The 23,960-nt window shown below is 41.5% G+C and overlaps 1 protein-coding gene and 2 long non-coding RNA genes across 4 annotated transcripts in view; 1 reads left to right on the forward strand and 2 right to left on the reverse strand.

Moving 5' to 3' along the window:
- BRAP (BRCA1 associated protein) overlaps window positions 1-21,511 on the forward strand; it is a 37,625-nt gene extending 16,114 nt beyond the window's left edge. Inside the window, exons 7-12 of one of the 2 annotated variants that reach the window (XM_012535522.3) lie at window positions 1,254-1,329; window positions 1,792-1,930; window positions 2,293-2,402; window positions 10,885-10,974; window positions 16,678-16,781; window positions 19,095-21,511. In XM_012535522.3, the coding sequence (XP_012390976.2) occupies window positions 1,254-1,329; window positions 1,792-1,930; window positions 2,293-2,402; window positions 10,885-10,974; window positions 16,678-16,781; window positions 19,095-19,458 (883 nt within the window). In that variant the 3' untranslated portion in view covers window positions 19,459-21,511. The remainder of the gene's footprint in view (window positions 1-1,253; window positions 1,330-1,791; window positions 1,931-2,292; window positions 2,403-10,884; window positions 10,975-16,677; window positions 16,782-19,094) is intronic. The other variant, XM_033399976.2, reaches the window with a different exon arrangement.
- Window positions 3,423-12,398, reverse strand: LOC125961293 (uncharacterized). Its single transcript, XR_007471803.1, has 3 exons — window positions 12,285-12,398; window positions 11,559-11,781; window positions 3,423-4,410 (listed from the first exon to the last, which is right to left on the reverse strand). It is a non-coding gene; the product is annotated as an uncharacterized LOC125961293 (long non-coding RNA).
- Window positions 21,512-23,583: 2,072 nt separating the features above from the next.
- Window positions 23,584-23,960, reverse strand: part of LOC125961292 (uncharacterized) — a 33,609-nt gene continuing 33,232 nt past the window's right edge. Inside the window, exon 3 of the long non-coding RNA XR_007471802.1 lies at window positions 23,584-23,754. This is a non-coding gene — a long non-coding RNA (uncharacterized LOC125961292). The remainder of the gene's footprint in view (window positions 23,755-23,960) is intronic.

A 23,960-nucleotide genomic window follows, 5' to 3' on the forward strand; every position in this document is an offset into this window, starting at 1 on the left:
CTTACTCATCTTGCATAACTGAAAGTTTGTACCTCTCGACCAACATCTCCGTTTCCCCCTTTTCCCAGCCCCTGGTAGCCACCTTTCTGCTCTATGTATCTGAGTTTGGCTTCTGTGCCATTTTTATTGGCTTTTTGTAAATTGAAACTTTAGTACTCACCGAGCACTGGTATCTTTTTCCAGATGAAATTCATTGTATGACAAAATGTTGTATGTGTTTCATGAAGGCCATTAACTTTTTTTTTTAGTGAAGTTTACTACAGAATTTAGTTTCAACTCTTAGGAGCAACCTTGAAAGGACAGGGTACATTTTGGATGATTTAAAACTTTGAGAAATGGGGATAAGGTAGATTGAAGTAAAAATACATTGTGGGTAGCCAGACATGAAACAAAATTAACAACTCGTCTCAAGTCTCTAATTCTAACCTATAAATATTTAGTTCTTTGATTACCTAAGCTTTAGACAGAAGAGTGGAGAAAGATATGAGACAGATCAAGATTTTTCCCTTATCCTCAGCTTTATCAATATTTTGTGGGACTTCCCTGGTAGCGCAGTGGTGAAGAATACGCCTGCCATTGCAGGGGACACGAGTTCAAGCCCTGGTCTGGGAAGATCCCACATGCCACGGAGCAACTAAGCCCGTGAGCCATAACTACTGAGCCCGCGTGCCACAACTACTGAAGCCCATGTGCCTAGAGCCCATGCTCCGCAACAAGAGAAGCCACTGCAATGAGAAGCCCGTGCACTGTAACAAAGAGTAGCCCCCGGGCTTCCCTGGTGGTGCAGTGGTTGAGAGTCTGCCTGCCGATGCAGGGGACACGGGTTCGTGCCCCGGTCTGGGAAGATCCCACATGCCGCGGAGCGGCTGGGCCCGTGAGCCATGGCCGCTGAGCCTGCGCGTCCGGAGCCCACAGCAGTGAGAGGCCCACGTACCACAAAAAAATAAACAAACAAAAAAAAGAGTAGCCCCCACTTTTGGCAACTAGAGGAAGCCCTCATGCAGCAACGAAGACCCAATGCAGCCAAAAATAAATTAATTAATTAATTTTTAAAAATTTTGTGTTTTTTTTTTCATTTCATTTGAGAATAGCTTGAAAGCATTTGTCTTTTGAATGGTGTCCTTAATTACGATAAACTTAAAACTATTATATAAGAGAGAGAGGATATACAATTACATTTTTGACTTTTGGGTTCTGTGACAGCTGTCTTTTATATTTAATCTGTATTATTATTTTTTTGGTGTCCTTTATAGGTGCCCTGTTTGCCGATATTGTCAAACACCAGAGCCAGTAGAAGAAAATAAGTGTTTCGAGTGTGGCGTTCAGGAAGTAAGTAACGAGTGGTGGGGAAGAGTAACGCATGCAGCTTTAATCATCTGGGGTTTTCTTCTACCCAGTGTGGTGTAAATTCTTTTCAATTCTTTTTGAGACTGATTTTTTTTTTTTCTTTTTGTCCAGGGTCAGGCAAAAAATAAAAATACACAAACTATTTTACTCATACACAGAATACTTTATGGTTTCATTCTTTGTCCTTTGAAAACGCCTAGACTTTTGTTGATAATTGTGATTATTTTTTCTTGCTATTTACATAGAGTTCCATAGAATCCAGAGTGAAAAACTAATTGACCCCTAAAAGCATCCTTGCTTGTTGGGTTTTAAACATATTTATTCAGAACTCCTGTACAAACAACTCTAAACCTCATCCTGTGTCAGGCTTTCCTCTTTCCACCCCAGTGGACCAGGTCATGTGTTTTTATGTAACTAATTAAGATCTTACCTCCTTCTCGGCAGAACCTGTGGATTTGTTTAATATGTGGCCACATAGGATGTGGACGGTATGTGAGTCGACACGCCTATAAGCACTTCGAGGAGACCCAGCACACATATGCCATGCAGCTCACCAACCATCGAGTCTGGGACTACGCTGGAGGTGAACACCACTCCCATTTTCTAATTTGGATTCATTCTTTCTGAAAACGTCTCCGTCAGAACCTCTCCCCTTGCTCTCACAGCTTGAAGTCTTCCTGACAGCTGTGGCAAACTCCAGTTCTCATGGTGCCCCATAGGGCACTATTTCCTGTGAATGGCCTGCATTGCAGAGGATAAAGAGAGTTAATACTTACACTCTGCCCTCTCTTTTTTTAATTCAAATGATTTAACCCACTTTTAAAGAAATATTGCAAGGCATTTAATTTGGATCTGTAAAAACATAATTTTGTCAAAGTTAAAGGCTTATGGAGACCCTTTTCATTCTGAAGAAACATGCCTTAGTTGACTCATTCTTTTCTTTAGATAATTATGTCCATCGACTGGTCGCAAGTAAAACAGATGGAAAGATAGTACAGTATGAATGTGAGGGTGATACTTGCCAGGAGGAGAAAATAGATGCCTTACAGTTAGAGGTAAGATATTTTATTAATAATTACTGAATACCTATGTCTACTGCTTTTTACTACTCTAACTTCAAAGGTTGTTTGGGCTTTTAATTTTGCCATATGCCCTGCATGTTAGCTTTTGTTTTAAAGATCTGTATTGCTCTGAAGGATTATAAAAATATTTTTATTCCATCTGATTTTCTTCTTTGAAAATCTAATAAGTTTCACTGAGCCTTATTACCTTCAGTGTCATGTTCCTGGTTGTCTCAAGTTCAGTATTAGTGTTGTCCTCTATAGCTGTGATAAAGGTGGAAGTTAAGAATCTTCCTGGGCTTCCCTGGTGGCGCAGTGGTTGAGAGTCTGCCTGCCGATGCAGGGGACACGGGTTCGTGCCCCGGTCCGGGAAGATCCCACATGCCGCGGAGCGGCTGGGCCCGTGAGCCGTGGCCGCTGAGCCTACGCATCTGGAGCCTGTGCTCCGCAACGGGAGAGGCCACAACAGTGAGAGGCCCACGTACGGCAAAAAAAAAAAAATGTTTAAGAATCTTCCTGTTGGGGGGGATTCCCTGTTGGTCCAGTGGTTAGGACTCCACGCTTCCACTGCAGGGGGCACGGGTTCGATCCCTCGTTGGGGAACTAAGATCCCACATGCTGCATGGTGTGGCCAAAAAATAAAATATATTCTTGAAAAAAAAAGCTATAAAAAAAAAATTCTTCCTGTTGGCATCACAGTAGCAGTTGGAAATTGAGCAAACTTGGTCAGGATAAGTTAACCCCAATAGCATCTTTCCATGCTGAGAAGCTTTTTCCCATATATTGGGCTGGCTTTTATAATTGGACCCTTATATAGATAAAGCCATTTTTAGGGTTTTCATATAATTAAGGAAGCAATAAAATTACCACAGTCTTATTTTTCTCATAGCAGTAAACCCCATCTACTATAAAATTGATGTGTAAATTTTATATTAAGGAAGGAAAAGTTTAACCTGAGTCCTATTTTATAAATTTCAAAATGATTACTTTAAAAACAAATACCTCAACCTTGGGAGGAGGTGGACATTTGAAAACTTGCTTATCTCTAGACTCTTAAGGTCAGTGGGATGGCCTAAAAGAGCTGATGTTACCATTAATAAATTGTATTGATGTGAAAAAAATACAAATCTTTTTTTTTAAAATATTTATTTATTTATTTTTATTTTTGGCTGCATCAGGTCTCAGTTGTGGCATGCAGGATCTTTCGTCGCAGCGGGAGGGCTTTTCTCCAGTTGTGGTGCTTGGGCTCCAGAGTGCGCGGGCTCAGTAGTTGCAGCACTTGTGGGCTTAGTTGCTCCGCGGCATGTGGGATCTTAGTTTTCCGACCAGGGATCGAACCCGCGTCCCTGGCATTGGGAGACGGACTCTTAACCACTGGACCACCAGGGAAGTCCCCCCAAAAAATTCAAATTTTTAATGTTAAGTTTGTAGTAACTCTTCCGAATTAAGTATGTTCATTCAGTGAATACTTATTGAGGGTTCCCATCTGTTAGCCACTCTTCCATGTGCTGCTGGGAGCTCAGCATTAAATAGACTCCCTGCCCCCATGGAGCATACATTCTAGTGACACACACACATACAGTCTTCCAATTGTCCTTTCTTTCTGTTGCTCTTTCATTCTCTTCTCTGGCCTGCAAACATGATGAGATCTCTTCCAGTCTCCTGGAATGGTCTTTCCAGAATGCAGATGTGATCTTGCCACTCCTTGGCTCTTATTTCTCAATACATACCCCAGAGCCTTCCATAGGCCCCATCTCTCCATACCCTACAGCCCAGCCTCATTGGTCTCACTTCATCTCTGAAGCAATTCTAAACATCCGCAGCTCACATCTTGTTAGTTCTCTGGAATCTGTCTCCTCCTCCTGTCTGTCTGTCAAGAGTCCTCTCAAATCTCACCTTCTCTCAGAAGTCCTACCGGATCCTCTCCTTTCTCTGTAGTTACACAGCACTGTTCATTCATTCAGGCAGCAAACATTTCTTGACATCCAGAATGTGCCAGGCACTGGGGGTACAAAAATGAAGATATAATCCTTGCTTTCAAAGAGTTCAGTCCAGTCAAGGAGAGAGGCAGGCAAACCGGTGATTAAGTGCTAATGTCATAAATGCTGGTAATGATAGGCACAGTGTCGTGGGAGCCGAGAGAGACAATTAACCCAGGGCTGGGAGTGACAGGGACAGCTTCCTGTAGGGGGCAGATGGATGAGCTGATTTGAGTTACACTTTGATTTAAAACCATGTAGGGAACTCCCGGCGGCTTGGGGTCTATTCCCTCCGCCGTCACGGAACTGCCCCGGAGCCCGAGGGGAGAGCGGCCTCACTGAGGCTGCCAGCTCTGGAGGGGCCCCAGAGGCCGAAGCCACGACAGTCGTGCGGACAGCGGGCCGTTGTTTCAACAAGTAACTTAAAGACAAAATGGAAAAACAAGGAGGTTTGTGCCTGAGATCATGTTGATGTGAAACCGGGGATGGCCACCTTGTGCCAGCCGTGTGGATGAAAGGCTCTTGGTGCTGCAGCCAGGAGTCAGTGCTGTGCCTCTGAGATGGGAGAGCCAACTTCAGGACACTGGTCAACAAGAGACCTCCCAGCTCCACATAATATCAAACGGCGAAAATCTCCCAGAGATCTCCATCTCAACGCCAGCACACAGCTTCACTCAACGACCACCAAGCTGATCCAGCCTCATCCACCAGAACACAGGCACTAGTGCCCTCCACCAGGAAGCCTACACAACCCACTAAACCAACCTTAGCCACTGGGGACAGACACCAAAAACAACGGGAACTACGAACCTGCAGCCTGCAAAAAGGAGACCCAAAACACAGTAAGATAAGCAAAATGAGAAGACAGAGAAATACACAGCAGATGAAGGAGCAAGGTGAAAACCCACCAGACCAAACAAATGAAGAGGAAATAGGCAGTCTACCTGAAAAAGAATTCAGAATAATGATAGTAAAGATGATCCAAAATCTTGGAAATAGAATAGACAAAATTCAAGAAACATTTAACAAGGACCTAGAAGAACTAAAGATGAAACAAACAATGATGAACAACACAATAAATGAAATTAAAAATACTGTAGATGGGATCAATAGCAGAATAACTGAGGCAGAAGAACGGATAAGTGACCTGGAAGATAAAATAGTGGAAATAACTACTGCAGAGCAGAATAAAGAGAAAAGAATGAAAAGAACTGAGGACAGTCTCAGAGACTTCTGGGACAACATTAAACGCACCAACATTCGAATTATAGGGGTTCCAAAAGAAGGAGAGAAAAAGAAAGGGACTGAGAAAATATTTGAAGAGATTATAGTTGAAAACTTCCCTAATATGGGAAAGGAAATAGTTAATCAAGTCCAGGAAGCACAGAGAGTCCCATACAGGATAAATCCAAGGAGAAATATGCCAAGACACATATTAATCAAACTGTCAAAAATTAAATACAAAGAAAACATATTAAAAGCAGCAAGGGAGGGCTTCCCTGGTGGCGCAGTGGTTGAGAGTCCGCCTGCCGATGCAGGGGACAGGGGTTCGTGCCCCGGTCCGGGAAGATGCCACAGAGCAGCTGGGCCTGTGAGCCATGGCTGCTGAGCCTGTGTGTCCGGAGCCTGTGCTCCGCAATGGGAGAGGCCACAACAGTGAGAGGCCCCTGTAGCGCAAAAAAAAAAAAAAAAAAAAAAACAGCAAATAACACATAAGGGAATCCCCATAAGGTTAACAGCTGATCTTTCAGCAGAAACTCTGCAAGCCAGAAGGGAGTGGCAGGACATATTTAAAGTGATGAAGGAGAAAAACCTGCAACCAAGATTACTCTACCCAGCAAGGATCTCATTCAGATTTGATGGAGAAATTAAAACCTTTACAGACAAGCAAAAGCTGAGAGAGTTCAGCACCACCAAACTAGCTTTACAACAAATGCTAAAGGAACTTCTCTAGGCAGGAAACACAAGACAAGGAAAAGACCTACAATAACGAACCCAAAACAATTTACAAAATGGGAATAGGAACATACATATCGATAATTACCTTAAATGTAAATGGACTAAATGCTCCCACCAAAAGACACAGATTGGCTGAATGGATACAAAAACAAGACCCATATATATGCCGTCTACAAGAGACCCACTTCAGACCTAGAGACACATACAGACTGAAAGTAAGGGGATGGAAAAAGATATTTCATGCAAATGGAAACCAAAAGAAAGCTGGAGTAGCAATTCTCATATCAGACAAAATAGAGTTTAAAATAAAGCCTATTAGAAGAGATAAAGAAGGACACTACATAATGATCAAGCGATCAATCCAAGAAGAAGATATAACAATTGTAAATATTTATGCATCCAACATAGGAGTACTTCAGTACATAAGGCAAATACTAACAGCCATAAAAGGGGAAATTGACAGTAACACATTCATAGTAGGGGACTTTAACACCCCACTTTCACCAATGGACAGATCATCCAAAATGAAAATAAAAAAGAAAACACAAGCTTTAAGTGATGCATTAAACAAGACGGACTTAATTGATATTTATAGGACATTCCATCCAAAAACAGCAGAATACACATTTTTCTCAAGTGCTCATGGAACATTCTCCAGGATAGATCATATCTTGGGTCACAAATCAAGCCTTGGTAAATTTAAGAAAATTGAAATTGTATCAAGTATCTTTTCCGACCACAACGCTATGAGACTAGATATCAATTACAGGAAAAGATCTGTAAAAAATACAAACACATGGAGGCTAAACAATACACTACTTAATAACGAAGTGATAACTGAAGAAATCAAAGAGGAAATCAAAAAATAACCTAGAAACAAATGACAATGGAGACACGATGACCCAAAACCTATGGGATGCAGCAAAAGCAGTTCTAAGAGGGAAGTTTATAGCAATACAAGCCCACCTTAAGAAACAGGAAACATCTCGAATAAACAACCTAACCTTGCACCTAAGCAATTAGAGAAAGAAGAACAAAAAACCCCCAAAGTTAGCAGAAGGAAAGAAATCATAAAAATCAGATCAGAAATAAATGAAAAAGAAAGAAGGAAATGATAAAAAAGATCAATAAAACTAAAAGCTGGTTCTTTGAGAAGATAAACAAAATTGATAAACCATTAGCCAGACTCATCAAGAAAAAAAGGGAGAAGACTCAAATCAATAGAATTAGAAATGAAAAAGGAGAAGTAACAACTGACACTGCAGAAATACAAAAGATCATGAGAGATTACTACAAGCAACTCTATGCTAATAAAATGGACAACCTGGAAGAAATGGACAAATTCTTAGAAATGCACAACCTGCCAAGAGTGAATCAGGAAGAAATACAAAATATGAACAGGCCAATCAGAAGCACTGAAATTGAAACTGTGGTTAAATATCTTCCAACAAACAAAAGCCCAGGACCAGATGGCTTCACAGGCGAATTCTATCAAACATTTAGAGAAGAGCTAACACCTATCCTTCTCAGACTCTTCCAAAATATAGCAGAGGGAGGAACACTTCCAAATTCATTCTACGAGGCCATCATAACCTTGATACCAAAACCAGACAAGGATGTCACAAAGAAAGAAAACTACAGGCCAATATCACTGATGAACATAGATGCAAAAATCCTCAACAAAATACTAGCAAACAGAATCCAACAGCACATTAAAAGGATCATACACCATGATCAAGTGGGGTTTATTCCAGGAATGCAAGGATTCTTCAATATACTCAAATCAATCAATGTGATAAACCATATTAACAAGTTGAAGGAGAAAAACCATATGATCATCTCAATAGATGCAGAGAAAGCTTTCGACAAAATTCATCACCCATTTATGATAAAAACCCTGCAGAAAGTAGGCATAGAGGGAACTTACCTCAACATAATAAAGGCCATATATGACAAACCCACAGCCAACATCATCCTCAATGGTGAAAAACTGAAAGCATTTCCACTAAGATCAGGAACAAGACAAGGTTGCCCACTCTCACCACTCTTATTCAACATAGTTTTGGAAGTTTTAGCTACAGCAATCAGAGAAGAAAAGGAAATAAAAGGAATCCAAATCGGAAAAGAAGAAGTAAAGCTGTCACTGTTTGCAGATGACATGATACTATACATAGAGAATCCTAAAGATGCTACCAGAAAACTACTAGAGCTAATCAATGAATTTGGTAAAGTAGCAGGATACAAAATTAATGCACAGAAATCTCTGGCATTCCTATACACTAATGATGAAAAATCTGAAAGTGAAATCAAGAAAACACTCCCGTTTACCATTGCAACAAAAAGAATAAAATATCTAGGAATAAACCTACCTAAGGAGACAAAAGACCTGTATGCAGAAAATTATAAGACACTGATGAAAGAAATTAAAGATGATACAAATAGATGGAGAGATATACCATGTTCTTGGATTGAAAGAGTCAACATTGTGAAAATGACTCTACTACCCAAAGCAATCTACAGATTCAATGCAATCCCTATGAAACCACCACTGGCATTTTTCACAGAACTAGAACAAAAAATTTCACAATTTGTATGGAAACACAAAAGACCCCAAATAGCCAAAGCAATTTTGAGAACGAAAAACGGAGCTGGAGGAATCAGGCTCCCTCACTTCAGACTATACTACAAAGCTACAGTAATCAAGACAGTATGGTACTGGCACAAAAACAGAAAGATAGATCAGTGGAACAGGATAGAAAGCCCAGAGATAAACCCACACACATATGGTCACCTTATCTTTGATAAAGGAGGCAGGAATGTACAGTGGAGAAAGGACAGCCTCTTCCTGGACGGGTACATGTAAAAATATGAAATTAGAACACTCCCTAACACCATACACCAAAATAAGCTCAAAATGGATTAAAGACCTAAATGTAAGGCCAGAAAGTGTCAAACTCTTAGAGGAAAACATAGGCAGAACACTCTATGACATAAATCACAGTAAGATCCTTTTTGACCCACCTCCTAGAGAAATGGAAATAAAAACAAAAATAAACAAATGGAACCTAATGAAACTTAAAAGCCTTTGCACAGCAAAGGAAACCATAAACAAGACCAAAAGACAGCCCTCAGCATGGGAGAATATATTTGCAAATGAAGCAACTGACAAAGGATTAATTTCCAAAATTTACAAGCAGCTCATGCAGCTCAATAACAAAAAAACAAACAACCCAATCCAAAAATGGGCAGAAGACCTAAATAGACATTTCTCCAAAGAAGATATACAGACTGCCAACAAACACATGAAAGAATGCTCAACGTCATTAATCATTAGAGAAATGCAAATCAAAACTACAATGAGATATCATCTCATACCAATCAGAATGGCCATCATCAAAAAATATAGAAACAATAAATGCTGGAGAGGGTGTGCAGAAAAGGGAACACTCTTTCACTGCTGGTGGGAATGTGAATTGGTACAGCCACTATGGAGAACAGTATGGAGGTTCCTTAAAAAACTACAAATAGAACTACCATATGACCCAGCAATCCCACTACTGGGCATATACCCTGAGAAAACCATAATTCAAAAAGAGTCATGTACCAAAATGTTCATTGCAGCTCTATTTACAATAGCCCAGAGATGGAAACAACCTACATGTCCATCATCGGATGAATGGATAAAGAAGATGTGGCACATATATACAATGGAATATTACTCAGCCATAAAAAGAAACGAAATTGAGCTATTTGTAATGAGGTGGATAGACCTAGAGTCTGTAATACAGAGTGAAGTAAGTCAGAAAGAGAAAGACAAATAACCATATGCTAACACATATATATGGAATTTAAGAAAAAAAATGTCATGAAGAACCTAGGGGTAAGACAGGAATAAAGACACAGACCTACTAGAGAACGGACTTGAGGATATGCAGAGGGGGAAGGGTGAGCTGTGACAAAGCGAGAGAGAGGCATGGACATATATACACTACCAAGCGTAAGGTAGATAGCTAGTGGGAAGCAGCCGCATAGCACAGGGATATCAGCTCGGTGCTTTGTGACCGCCTGGAGGGGTAGGATAGGGAGGGTGGGAGGGAGGGAGACACAAGAGCGAAGAGATATGGGAACATATGTATATGTATAACTGATTCACTTTGTTACAAAGCAGAAACTAACACCCCATTGTAAAGCAATTATACCCCAATAAAGATGTAAAAAAAAAAAAGAAAGAAATGAAGGGAAAAAAACAAAACAAAACCATGTAGTTCTTCTTGAAGTCAGCTTAAACAGAAATCTAAGGGTTTTAAAATTGTACATTTCTCTGTTTGTCCCTATAGATTGTAAGCCCCCAGAGGACCAAAGTGTAATTGTCATCTCTGTGTTCCCCTAGTTTATTGAGTAGAGTGGAACCAAGGTGTAATATGCATTCTGTATGTTCCTCTTAATCTTCTGCAGGTCATTAAAAGTCAGGTTTTAATTGAATTTCAGAGACTGACAACTGTGACTTATGTTTTGGTGTTCATTCTCTGTTTTTGTAGTATTCATATTTACTAACAAGCCAGCTGGAGTCTCAACGAATCTACTGGGAAAACAAGATAGTTCGGATAGAGAAGGACACAGCAGAGGAAGTAAGTTTCTGGTCTGGTGACTGCTGAAATGCCACATGCCAGGATAGCCTGATGTTGGGGGGAGAAGGAAGAGTACAGGGAAAAAGGGGTCTCAGAGTCTTCCTTCTCAGTCTCATCTATAGGTAGAGAACTGGTTTACCTCTAAAAAGAAACCTTTGTTACATGTCAGTTAAATCTCAACAAAGCTGGGGGCTAGTAAGGGGTAGGAAAAAGAAAAGATTTGGAATCAGTTGGCTTACCCCAGTAACCTAACTCTACATCAAGTTTCCAGGGAGAAGTAGTAAACACCTGACTTGTCATTATGCTAGAGACTTAGCCCCAGAAGGTCGTATCAGGGAACAAGAAATTGTAGGCCACAATGAGAATGACGTTAGTCAAAAAGAGGAAAAGGAAGAGACAGAAATACGCTATTGCAAATGTAATCAACTAAGCATAATTTAAAAGGAGAAGGGAAGCAGACATATATTCTCACCTAGGATTAGTAAATCAAGAAGATTTTATTGTGTGCTGAGCCCTATACACAATTTTATTTTGTGCTGAGCCCTATACTAAGTTAGGGAAGAAATAAAATACTTGCTACATACCTGAAACCAAAGAAACCTTGGACTTAAAGGCTTGGTATTTTGGGGTTGGGATGTTGTTTGTTTGTTAACTTCAATCAGGTTTTCTAGTGCCTTGTGCAATTCCATTTAAAAAATAGAAGTATGTGCATGAGGGTTTGTACTTTCAGTCAGCCAGTTGGTTTGTCACCTTGGGAACAGCTGCTTTGGGGAGCTGAATATGCGCTCCTGAGGCAACAAGATGGTGCTTTGAAACTGAAGGGAATAAAATTAGGCCGAGATGCTGAAGTGGTCACCATGGCACCTTATTAGTCTAGGGCAGTAGTCTTGAAAATTTAACAAAATAATGCTTTAAAGAAAAGGCCATTCACTACTCGGATGGATAGAAGAGAAAAGTGATGTGATTTTGGTGGAAACCCGGCCCAGAGTGGCCCAGAGCTCCACCTGCTTGGTTTGGCCTTTGGCTCCAGCATATACAAGGAACCCTGAGGGTTCCAGACCAGGGACTTTGAAAACCAGTGAGCGCCTGAGTGTTCGTGTATAACTAGGGCTCTGGGAACCGTTATCAGGACCTAGAGACAGTGTTCATAATTCAGTGATTCTCTTAGTGTTAAGTAAAGGCTTTAAAATGTTTTTAAATGATTGACTTAAATGATTATTTTTAAAGTGATTATTTTAATAACTTTGCGAATCCTCACCAGCAACTGGGCCCCCAGATGGGGGGACTGCAGAGCCGGGTTTGGGGCTCACCTCAGTGGCAGCTGGTGTTATCGTGGAGCTTAGCAGGCAGGGCCAAGCTTTCACTTTATGCCAGGCCCGTGGGCCCAAGTTTCTGAGTATGCCTGCAAATGAGGAGAAATCAGGTTTTTTCATTAAGGCTTAACACCAGCTTTAAAATGATCTTTGGTGAAAAGTTCATGATGAAATTCTTACAGGAACCTTCTAAGCAATGGAAGTGCCTTTCCAGAGGGGCTTCAGGTCACTTGACATACTGTTCTGAATAGGGCTTGATCGGAGTCCACGTGGGAAGGAGGTGCGTCTGATGGCACTCACAAGGCAGAGCAGAGGCCGCTGCCACTTGGTGTCAGGTTTGGGGCTCCCAGGGAGGAGCACTGGCAACTCCATGCAGCCTCACTAATGGGTTTTTCTACGGGCTGTACCATCGTGAGCACCTAAAGTGCTTTGTGCAGACCCTTGAGAGCTAAGCTCAGGATTCTCTCTGCCCTTTAAGACTCTTTAGGATTAACTGCATTCCCTAACACACGCCCATGGAAAGCAAGTCAAGGGGCAGGGAAGCTAAAAATGTGAAACTTGTGTCTACTTTTAGGTAGGGATAAGGTAGAGGCAAGGGCAGCCCTAAATAAAAAGCTCGAAAAGGATATTTTGTTTTCTAGTAAAAAATGTCACTTATCCGTAAGTTAATTGGTGATGCAAGCCTTTTGTTCCTGCTGCTGTCCTCCTTTTGACCAGTCCTCTGTCCGTTGGCACCTTCAGCAGTAGAGCACATGCAGGGAGAAAACAGTAACCGTGCATTTCACTGGCAGAGATTCTTGGTCACGGGCCTCATATAAAGGTAATGTGGGGGAGGAGAGGAGCTGCAGATTGAAATTCACTGCGGACTTCAATTATAATACTATTCCAGTCCCCCGATGCCTTAGGTAGTACAATTGCTGTAGTATGTGAGCAGAGTCTGTTCTGGAAAATGAAGCTCATACCCACTTGAAGGTTCATAGTTTTAGTGGGGCCATGTATAAGAGCATAGAGTAGGCCATCAGTACAGGTGCATTCCCCTAAAGATACCTCTTTTCTTTTTAAACCTCTAGCTCCATAGAGAAATTGCTCTTTCTCCAGGTGTGGATTGTGAACTGAGTTTGGTGGCTACAACTGGCATTTTTATTAGCATAGGGTAGATGTCAGAGTGTATCACATTTAATATTGTTTTGTGAAACTTTTGTATCAGGGTGTGTGTGTGTGTGTGTGTGTGTACACTAAGTGTTTCTTACTGAGGGCTAATGGTCAGAAGTGCTTTTAAAACCACTAATTTAGGACTTCCCTGGTGGCGCAGTAGTTAAGAACCCGCCTGCCAATGCAGGGGACACAGGTTCAAGCCCTGGTCCGAGAAGATCCCACATACTGCGGAGCAACTAAGCTTGTGCACCACAACTGCTGAGCCTGCGCTGTAGAGCTTGCGAGCCACAACTACTGAGCCTGTGTGCCACAACTACTGAAGCCTGCGTGCCTAGAGCCCATGCTTCGCAACGAGAGAAGCCACCGCAATGAGAAGCCCGCGCACCGCAACAAAGAGTAGCCCCCGCTCGCCGCAACTAGAGAAAGCCCGCACGCAGCAATGAAGACCCAGTGCAGCCAAAAATAAATTTTAAAAAAACAAACACTAATTTAAGCCATTGTAACATTTGTCTCTAGCAATATCAGAAACCTTTTTGAGGTTACTAGATATTTTTCATCTTGATTTAAATGTGTTTAGCTTATTGTCTTTAGTGACCAAAACAGACAGTTTGGTTCCTTTTGATGGTCATTTCTGTCCTTTCCAATTTCCCTAAACTGACAGGAGTCAGTTTAAGAGAAAATGTCAGAAGGATCTAGTGGTCTTATTTTAAAACAATATTGAGGAGAAAATTAATACCAAATAGAATGAGAGCAATTTGAAAGCTATTTTTATTTTTATGACATAGAGGAACTTTTAGAAATCTCTCTTTAATTGCATGTTCTTCCAACTTAATGACGTTGGCTCTAAAGTTAATTTCTACAAAACAGTTAATTTCTTATTTAAAAAAAGAGGGAGCAGTGCTGTTAGAGACCTGCTAGGCGAGCCGTAGCAAATGTTTAAAAAGAAAGCGTTAAGGGCTTCCCTGGTGGCGCAGTGGTTGAGAGTCCGCCTGCCGATGCAGGGGACGCAGGTTCGTGCCCCGGTCTGGGAAGATCCCACATGCCGCGGAGCGGCTGGGCCTGTGAGTCATGGCCGCTGAGCCTGCGCGTCCAGAGCCTGTGCTCCGCAATGGGAGAGGCCACAACAGTGAGAGGCCCACATACCGCAAAAAAAAAAAAAAAGAAAGCGTTAAAAGTAGTGGCCTTTTTTCTGGCCTGATGGATGTTGCATGCATCACGGATCTTTGCTAAGAGTTTAAATCTTGCCAAGAGGTCAGTTTTCCTTTGCTGTAGAGCTTTGGCCTCCCATATAGTGCAGAGAGAGTTTTAGAAATTGGCTTTGGACCCAGACTTGGGGGTCCAGTCTTGGACCCATGTCACTCGAGCTGGGTGACCTTGGAGTGTATTGCCTCACCTTTCTCTAAGCCTCAGTTTCTGTAAAAGGTTTACATGCCTAAGTCATAGGCTTGTTATAAACAATAAATGAGATACTACCTATAAAACACCTAGCCAGGACCTGGGCCATAGGATTTAAATTCTCAGTCACTTCTGTTCCTATTATTATTATTATATCACGATCCACCTGTCTTCCTGTGTCCTTAGACAAGTGGAGTGGAGGTGTTTCCCAAGTCTGTAGATCTTAACACCTGTGTGAATCCAGTGTCTACATAACTAGACTTCCACAGACTCCTTGCTAGGATTGCTGCCATCTGACACATAATACACCAGAATTTTTAATTTCTCTTAAGTTTTTAAGACAATGTAATTTGAATTCTCTCTGTAAATTGCCTTTATATAAACTCAAAATAAAAACTGCTTATGTTCCATATGGCTTCACAGTACATGAGTAAATTAATAGTGAAATTGGACGGAAAAAAGCACCAAACAGAATCACCTGTTACAAGTAACTTCAGATTATTTGGATAATACAATTGTCACTTAAAAGCATGGATTTGAACTGCACAGATCCACTTATATGTGGATTGTTTTCAGTGGATACCTGCTACAGTACTGCAGGATCCGCAAATGGTTGCATCCACAGATGCAGAACCATGGATACGGAGGGCCGACAATAAAGTTATACTCAGATTTTCGACTTCAAGGAGGGTCGAGACCACACATTGTTCAAGGGTCAAGTGTAACTTTTAGAATATGATCTCAAGAGTTAAAAAACTGGTCAGTTAAGAATTGGAGATTCTGCCCTCCTACACTGTTGATGGGAATGTAAATTGGTGCAGTCACTACGGAGAACAGTATGGAGGTTCCTTAAAAAACTAAAAACAGAACTGCCATATGATCCTGCAATCCCACTCCTGGGCATATATTCAGAAAAGATGAAAACTAATTTGAAAAGAAAAATGCACCCCGGTGTTCATAGCAGCACTGTTTACAGTAGCTAAGACATGGAAGAAACCTAAATGTCCATCCACAGATAAATGGGTAAAGAAGATGTGGTATATATATGCAATGGAATATTACTCAGCTGTAAAAAAGAATGAAATAATGCCATTTGCAGCAACATGGATGGACCTAGAGATTATCAAACTAAATGAAGTAAGTCAGACAGAAAGACAAATATTACATGATATCACTTATATCCAAATCTAAAAAATAATACAAATGAATCTATTTACAAAACAGAAACAGACTCACAGACATAGAAAACAAACTTATGTTTACCAAAGGGGAAAGGAAGGGCAGTATGAGATTAACAGATATTACTATATATGAAATAGAAAGCAACAAGGATTTACTGTATAACACAGGGAACAATATTTACTGTATAACACAGGGAACAATACTCAATGTCTTGTAATAACCTATAATGGAAATAATCTGAAATATATATATATATGAATCACTTTGCTGTACACCTGAAACTAACACAATATTACACAATATCATCAACTACGCTTCAATTTAAAAACAAAGAATGGGAGGTTCTGGTCTGGCCTCTGATAAATCATCTCATGCTCTACAGCCTGAAGCTCTTTCTTTACCTTCTGGCAGTTTCACTCAACATTCAGTAGCTCTTGACCCTCTTGATCCTGGTTTAGAGAAATGGTAAGAAGAAAAGGATTTCTCAAAATTTTTATTCCTATTGCAGAAATTCTTTCAGATAATGGTCTCACCTTTTCCAAATTTGGTTTATCAAAGTTAAAGACAGGTAATTGGGAAAAAAAATTGTGATATTAGCCCCAAAGGCCACACAGCTTTGTCTTTGTGAAGTGAAACTGATCTCTGTTTGCTCTTTCAGATTAACAACATGAAGACCAAATTTAAAGAAACAATTGAGAAATGTGATAATTTGGAGCACAGACTAAATGATCTCCTGAAAGAAAAGCAGTCTGTGGAAAGAAAGTAGGTATAACTGGCCTGTTCTTTTAATTAGCTTTTTTATTCTAACAGGTTCCATAAACAGATAATCTCCTTTATACCCATGGACACACTCTCATTGTCAAGTGTGTATCACCAGGTTTTCAGGGCTCTCCCCATATATGGAGCAAACCTACTGTGACTTCCTGTTTACTAAAAAATTCAGTGTTTCATGCCAGATGGATGCCATGTGGAATGCAGGACGCTCTCCTGATGTCTGTGCTCATGCTACATGCAAGTATCTTCCATTTTGGCCTGTAGAAAGCAACTTCCTTGTGCCCAGAGCATCTCTGAGCCATGGCGTCTGAGAAATGGCAGTTAGGAAAGAGATTTACATTTAAGCTGAAGATGGCATGTGTTCTGGCCTTGGTCGGGAATTACAGGCCAAAGATGTTGAACATGGAGCAAAAACTCATCAACAACATGGCAAGAACAGACTCTACTAGTGTTATTTGGGAAGATAATTGCTACTGATTGAAACTACCTTTCTAGTTTAAGTTATACTCACAAAAATAATTGGATTTTTTTACTCCAGACAAATGGATAAAAAATAAATTTAAGGGGGATAATTGTCCCTTAAGTTTTTTTTTTTTTAATCTTGGGATAAATTTAGTTTTACAAAAAGGTTGCAAAGATAGTGCAAAGAATTCCTGTATACCTTTCACCTGTTCTCCTTCATTGCAAATAGGTGGATATTTTTAGTCATTTGTGTGGGGGGATTGGGGGGTAAAATCTATGTAACGTAGATTCTGCCGTTTTAAGTATGCAGCTCACAGTGTTGTGCAGCTATGACCACTGTGTGGTTCCAGAATTTTTTATCACCCCAAAAGAAACTCTTCAGCAAAGGTGTTTTTTTGTTTGTTTTTGGGTTTTTTTTTTTTGCGTTGTGCGGGCCTCTCACTGTTGTGGCCTCTCCCATTGCGGAGCACAGGCTCCAGACTCGCAGGCTCAGAGGCCATGGCTCACTGGCCCAGCCGCTCCGCGGCATGTGGGATCTTCCCGGACCGGGGCACAAACCCATGTCCCCTGCATCGGTAGGCGGACTCTCAACCACTGCGCCACCAGGGGAGCCCTCTGCAAAGGTGTTTTTTAACTGCTGTGAAAACAACACTACATTAATAGAAATACAAATCAAAAATTCTCCTATGCTTTCAGCACCCTAACAAATTGAACTGTTCCAAAGAATTTAAAAGTTAAAACTGGAAGTTTTAAAAAAAAAAAACAAAAACAAACAAAAAAAAACTGGAAGTTTTCTTTCATCCCCAAATCCGGCTATCTAGAGGTAACCATTATTAATGGTACCAGTGAATCTTTGTTGTTCTCGGTCTTTTGCAGTACCTGTGTAAACCTCTCATATACATCTTTTTTCTACAAAACTTGAATAATATTAGGTATTCTATTTGGTAAAATATTCTGTTTTGGAGTTTTTTTGTTTTTTGGGTTTTTTTGTACTGGCATATCTAGATCTATTCTGATCTTTGTAACATCATATGAAGGTCCCATAACAATTTTAACCAGTTCCCCTTGAAGGACATGTAAGTTGTTTCAAGTCTCACACTACTATGAACAATGTTGCAGTAAGCATCTTTCTGCATTTGTCATTTAGTGCAGTCCTGAGTATATTTACTTTATAGGATAAATTCCTGGAAGTAGAATAGCTATGTGAAAGGGCAGGTGAAATTTTGATTTTCATAGATGGTGTCAAGTTGACTTCCAAGGAGTTTGTGCCAGTTCACACTGTAGTAGCAGCGTGTGGGAGTACCCCCTTTTCCCACATCTGAGCTCTTTGGCATTCTGATACATAAAAATGGTATCTCAAGTGGTGTTTTGTCATTCTTTACTTGTGAGTAAGATTGAGCATCAGTAAGGCACTCCCTATTCTTGCAAACTCTTCTCCAGCAAATGCAGTTGAGATCAGAATACTTGACTCTTTAAGAATGTCACTTTTCTTCATAACTTCTTTATCATAGCTATCATCTCTTAAGCCACCCATGTAAACAAAACAGAGAAGCAGTAGAAATTTTACCATGAATCACAGAATAGTTTCTGCTATTGAAAATTTTCTGATCCTTTAAAAAAAAAAAAAATGTCCTGAGGCTACACTTTAGTTAACTAGAGCAAAATTCTTGTTTTAGGTAGCTGTTGCAATGGCAGCAAACCAGTCCCCCTGGCCATGGGAGGGCGGGGTCTGCCCTAAATGGCTTCTGAGGTCATGGCTCCTCTGTTCAATCCCAGAGCAGAAAGGGGACTATGTCAGCAAATGAAAAACGTGCTTTGTTTTCCTTTGTTTTGTAAAAGGTGCACTCAGCTAAACACGAAAGTGGCCAAACTCACCACAGAGCTCAAAGAGGAGCAGGAAATGAACAAGTGTTTGCGAGCCAACCAAGTCCTCCTGCAGAACAAGCTGAAGGAAGAGGAGAGGGTGTTAAAGGAGACCTGCGACCAGAAGGACCTGCAGATCACTGAGATCCAGGAGCAGCTGCGGGACGTCATGTTCTACCTGGAGACGCAGCAGAAGATCAACCACCTGCCCGCTGAGACCCGGCAGGAAATCCAGGAGGGACAGATCAACATTGCCATGGCCTCGGCCTCAAGCCCCCCGTCTTCGGGGGGCAGCGGGAAGCTGTCCTCCAGGAAGGGCCGCAGCAAGAGGGGCAAGTGACCTTCAGAAAAACACATGTCCTTGAGACTGTTCTCCCTGGCACAGCAAGGGTGTGCTGGGGCCTTCAGCTAAATGTAGGGTGGACCCTGAATAAGTATAAGTGAAGATCAAGCCGCAGTTGTTCGGATGTTTCATTTGCTACCGTGTGGTGTAACGAACGTTAGAGGGCTGACAGCTAGTAGAGCTGAGGGAAACGGGCAGTGTTTTCAAAGGTGGCTGCTTTTTTCAACCGTAATAGTTCACTGACCTCAGACGTTCTAATGACCATTTTGCCTTCCTACTTGATAGATGCCCCAACTCTGCTGTGCATATTTCTGTTGTATTTATTGAGTTGGTGTATTAGACGTTCAGTTCTGGAATCACTTTAAGAGGTAGAATTTTTTTGTGTCCCCTCAAAGGTAACTATCCTTAAAGCACCAAACCTGCCTGAGGTCATCACAGCTGCTTGAGAGAGAGGTTCTCCATGGCCACTGAGGATTTATGAAAATTCCCTAGCATTAGCATTGGCATCCCTCCCTGCCTCCAGGGAATTGAATAATTGGTCAAATGTTACATGAAAAGAGGCTGGGTCTGTAAACCTGGCACTGGCTTGTCACCAGCAGCCATCTCCTCTTGCTCCAGGCCTAGCCAGGAAAAACAAACAGCCCCGAGCAGACTGAGTGGACCCAGTGTAGGAAAAATGGTGATGTCCCCACTTTGTTTATTTTTGATGCCTCCACAGCTCATTATGTACCTCAGAGAAGGAGGCTAAATGTTTGCTCTGAGACTCAAATCTCAGAATGGATTTCCTAGCATCCAGCAAGAATAAGCAGGCGGATTTATCATCCATGTGAAAAGGCAGAGTGAGGCCTCTGACTGGCTGACTGTATTTTGCTGGGATCAGTATTTTCTGAGTGTTTACAAAAGATTGGGCTGCGTGTTCAGGTTGCGGCTAAAGGGAGCTTGGGCAGATTTTCAGTTATGCCTTCAAGGCATATCCAAAAGGCTGCGGCTAAATCCAAAAATTAGAATTTTAACAGAGGCCCCTTTAAAACAGTCATGTAATGCTTGTGTGGGCCAACAGAGGGGCTGTGTACTTTTTCTAGAAACAGAAATGTCAAAAAAAAAAATCGTAATGTGTGGAAATTAAGCAAAATTAAAGTAAGACCCGTGTTGGAATTTCGCTTCCAAAAGAGGTAGCTGGGTAGGTTAACAAGACATAGTGTTAAATGATGGGTTTTCTTTCCTGTGTTTATAATTAGCCAAGGTTTTCAAATTATCACACTTCAGAATTGGTTCTTAGCCTACGATTAGGCCTCATCCTCTTTGACCTAAACATTTTGCACGTTATTTGTTCGCACACCAACTGTCTCTCTAATCACCATCCACTTCTGTGGGATGTGCCGCAGCATTTCCCAAAGAACCTTCCCGGTAACTTTGCAACATGAATGTACTCAGACATTCTCAATTTTTTCTTAGGGCAAACCAACTCCATAAGTCCCCCTTGCACTTATATATACAGATATCCTAAAGCAAGAGTGGGAATGGGAAGCTAACTTAATTCTCTTTCCTATAGAGATTCTATTTTATTTAAAATCTATTTTTACACTAGTTAGAATCCTGCTTTTTTTGGCCAAGTACTCGTCTTGCATGTCTGACCTTGCAGAAGCTGGGGTGGATCGCAGCATACTAATTAAGAGAATTAGAAGTAGTTGACAAAGCTTGCTTGCTCATTTCTCTGCGATCACCTCCACCAAGCAGCCTACCACCAGCTGGGAGAACAGAGATTTTCAGTATAGATGGGATAAATGCTCTGAAAGGCTGTGCCCAGAGGAATGAGCAAATAGGCAAATGTTTCCAAACTACTTGAAGGTTTAAAAAAATGTTCCAGAAAAACTTGTCAAGCTATGTAAAGAAAATGTTTTATTAAACCGGTCAACGAGTCATGTTTGAATTTGACAGAATTACATAAGGTAGAAGCTGTTAGTGTTTCCTAGATGGAAGTGAACCACTTAACGTATCCATACTACCTTGAACAATGAAATTGCATTAAAATAACCAAACTTTGAAATGATTCTGCCCCGTGTGAAATCTGTGTCTCTCTGGTTGACATTTGCTTGGAGCTTGTACCTGAATAATCTAAGAAAAAGTAGCTGAACCAGGTACAGAATAGGGAAAATCCTCTGAATTTGGAAGCTTGGGTTAGGAGAAGACCCAGGCACACAATTCTTTTGCAAACTAAAAGCAGTCAATTTCTACGCCTAAGACTTTTTTCCAGGCCCTACACCGAGCTGAGGTTGTTTTATTTTTGGAAACTGTCATAAATGTGACTTGTTAAGGATCCACCATGTAAGAAAAAGCACTGAAGCAACTCCCCGCTCCTGCTTGCGCAGTGAAGTTGTCCTCATCAGAAGGGCTGAGAAAGTGATTTAAACAGTCAGCCAGTAGAATATGGAGAACTTGGCAAATCACAAATGAACAACCTTCTGTCATCACTTGGAAACCCCTCTCCTAGTGCAGTCGGGATACACAAGCTACAAATACTATCCATAAGATTTGGCTGCTCTGCACGATGCCACGTTGCTTGGGCTGGTGGCAGATTTTAGTTTGTTGTGATAAAGTCCATGGGCTTATCTAAAAATGGAAAGTCACTTTTAAAACATTTGAGGAAAGCTATTTTGTTTTCTCCAAGATAAAGCTGATTTATGCCGTGGTCATTCTGCTGTGTTACTTGTTGGCAGTAGAAGGGAAATTTCTCAGGAATTTCTTAAGACTCAGCTCCTGCTCTTCAGTGGTGCTGGGGGACATCTCAACTACCCAGAGACCTGGCCAACACCTGAAGCAAGTTTAGGAAGGCACCACGTGTTCTCTGGCAGGCCTCTGCTGCTGCCCAGTCTTCATTCTTGCTCGTGAAAATTCCTGAAACGGGAGTCCTAGAATTCTGTGCAGTGGCTACACCAACAGATGTGGCTTTTAAAGTTAAAATTTTTAAATGACAGAGTGAAGTCGTAATAGGGAGAAAGGCTTTCCCTTTAGGAACCCTGAGTTTTACCCCAGAGCCAAAGCCGAGTGTCTCTGTGATGTGAAGTTGATCTCCTCCCCGCAAATGCAGTACTGCGGTCAGCCTGCGGCATGCAAAAAACATTCTTCGCATTTGTGCATTAGGAGACTTCAGGGAAGTTATATAAGACTTATCTTTTACTTTTTTTGTGGGGGACGGGGCGTGTGGCCTCTTTATCCTGATCAATGTCATAATCAACTCCTTTATATCCTCTTTGTATTTTTTAAAGGTAGTGGTAACCATTTACCACTTGATGGTAACCCTACTTCTTGCATCCTTGAAACTCACGTGCCCTCCCCGGAATGCTGTCATTTACGATAGCAGTTTCTATCAGACATGAATTTTGAAAGCTGTACTTCCAGAGGCCAAAACTATTTTAGCATCATTTTAGCTAGTATGCTTTTCATGAACATTGAGTGTTCTCTCACTGTGATTCTGAAAGCTTACAAGAGCCCGAAAGGGGCTCTGCAGTTGGTTTTTTAATCTGGATTTTGAATTCTTACTGCATTAAAGAAGACCAGGAAGAGATGAGCAATCCGTTGTCTTATACAGGATGACTGTGGTCTTTGGGGCCTAACATTGAACTGCTTCGGGTCAGAAACTTCTCACTGGAATCAGCTGCAAAATGTAGTTCTGGTACTTGGCACGGAGCTGCACTGGTGCAGATAACATTTGTTACTCCAAGGCTAATTACCAAGCACACGACGTGAACTAAAGAAGCTTTGCTTCTTTTCAGACCCTGTTCTAAATCCCCTGACCCAAAACTCCTTTCAGATGCAGCCTCTTGAAGTAAATGCAGAGAAGTTTGTCCAGTAGGGAGTGGGAGGAGGGGTCCATCCAAGAGTGCAATCACCTGCAAGGTCTTGGACCATGAAGGTGTACGACACCCAGAATGAATCTACCCTAGTACAACACTACTGACGGTGCGATTCTTTCCAAAAGATCAAAGTGAGCCTATGGCACACTAAGCATAAATGGTTGAATAGGAAAAACAGTTCTGACTTGGCCTCTCTGGAGATGTTTTTTGCCATCTTCTGCCTGGAAGAATCAGCAAGTCCCAGACCAAACTTCCTTGTTCAGTTGTTTCCTCACTTAAAAAGAAAGAGCGGGCTTCCCTGGTGGCGCAGTGGTTGAGAGTCCGCCTGCCAATGCAGGGGACACGGGTTCGTGCCCCGGTCCGGGAAGATCCGACGCGCCGCGGAGCGGCTGGGCCCGTGAGCCATAGCCGCTGAGCCTGCGCGTCCAGAGCCTGTGCTCTGCAACGGGAGAGGCCACAGCAGTGAGAGGCTCGCGTACCAAAAAAAAAAAAAAAAAAAAAAAAGCAACTGAGATCCCTCCAGCTATACCGATTTTTAATTCTAAATTCTCAGTCCCTTGGTTATGGCCTGATGGGCCAAAAATTCAGACTTTCGCTAGAGGGCTGGGAGAAGGCGAGTGCCATTAAAAGAAGGAGGCGTTTCCA

This window comes from Orcinus orca, chromosome 15 (genome assembly GCF_937001465.1).
Source record: "Orcinus orca chromosome 15, mOrcOrc1.1, whole genome shotgun sequence".
NCBI classification, from domain to species: Eukaryota; Metazoa; Chordata; class Mammalia; order Artiodactyla; family Delphinidae; genus Orcinus; species Orcinus orca.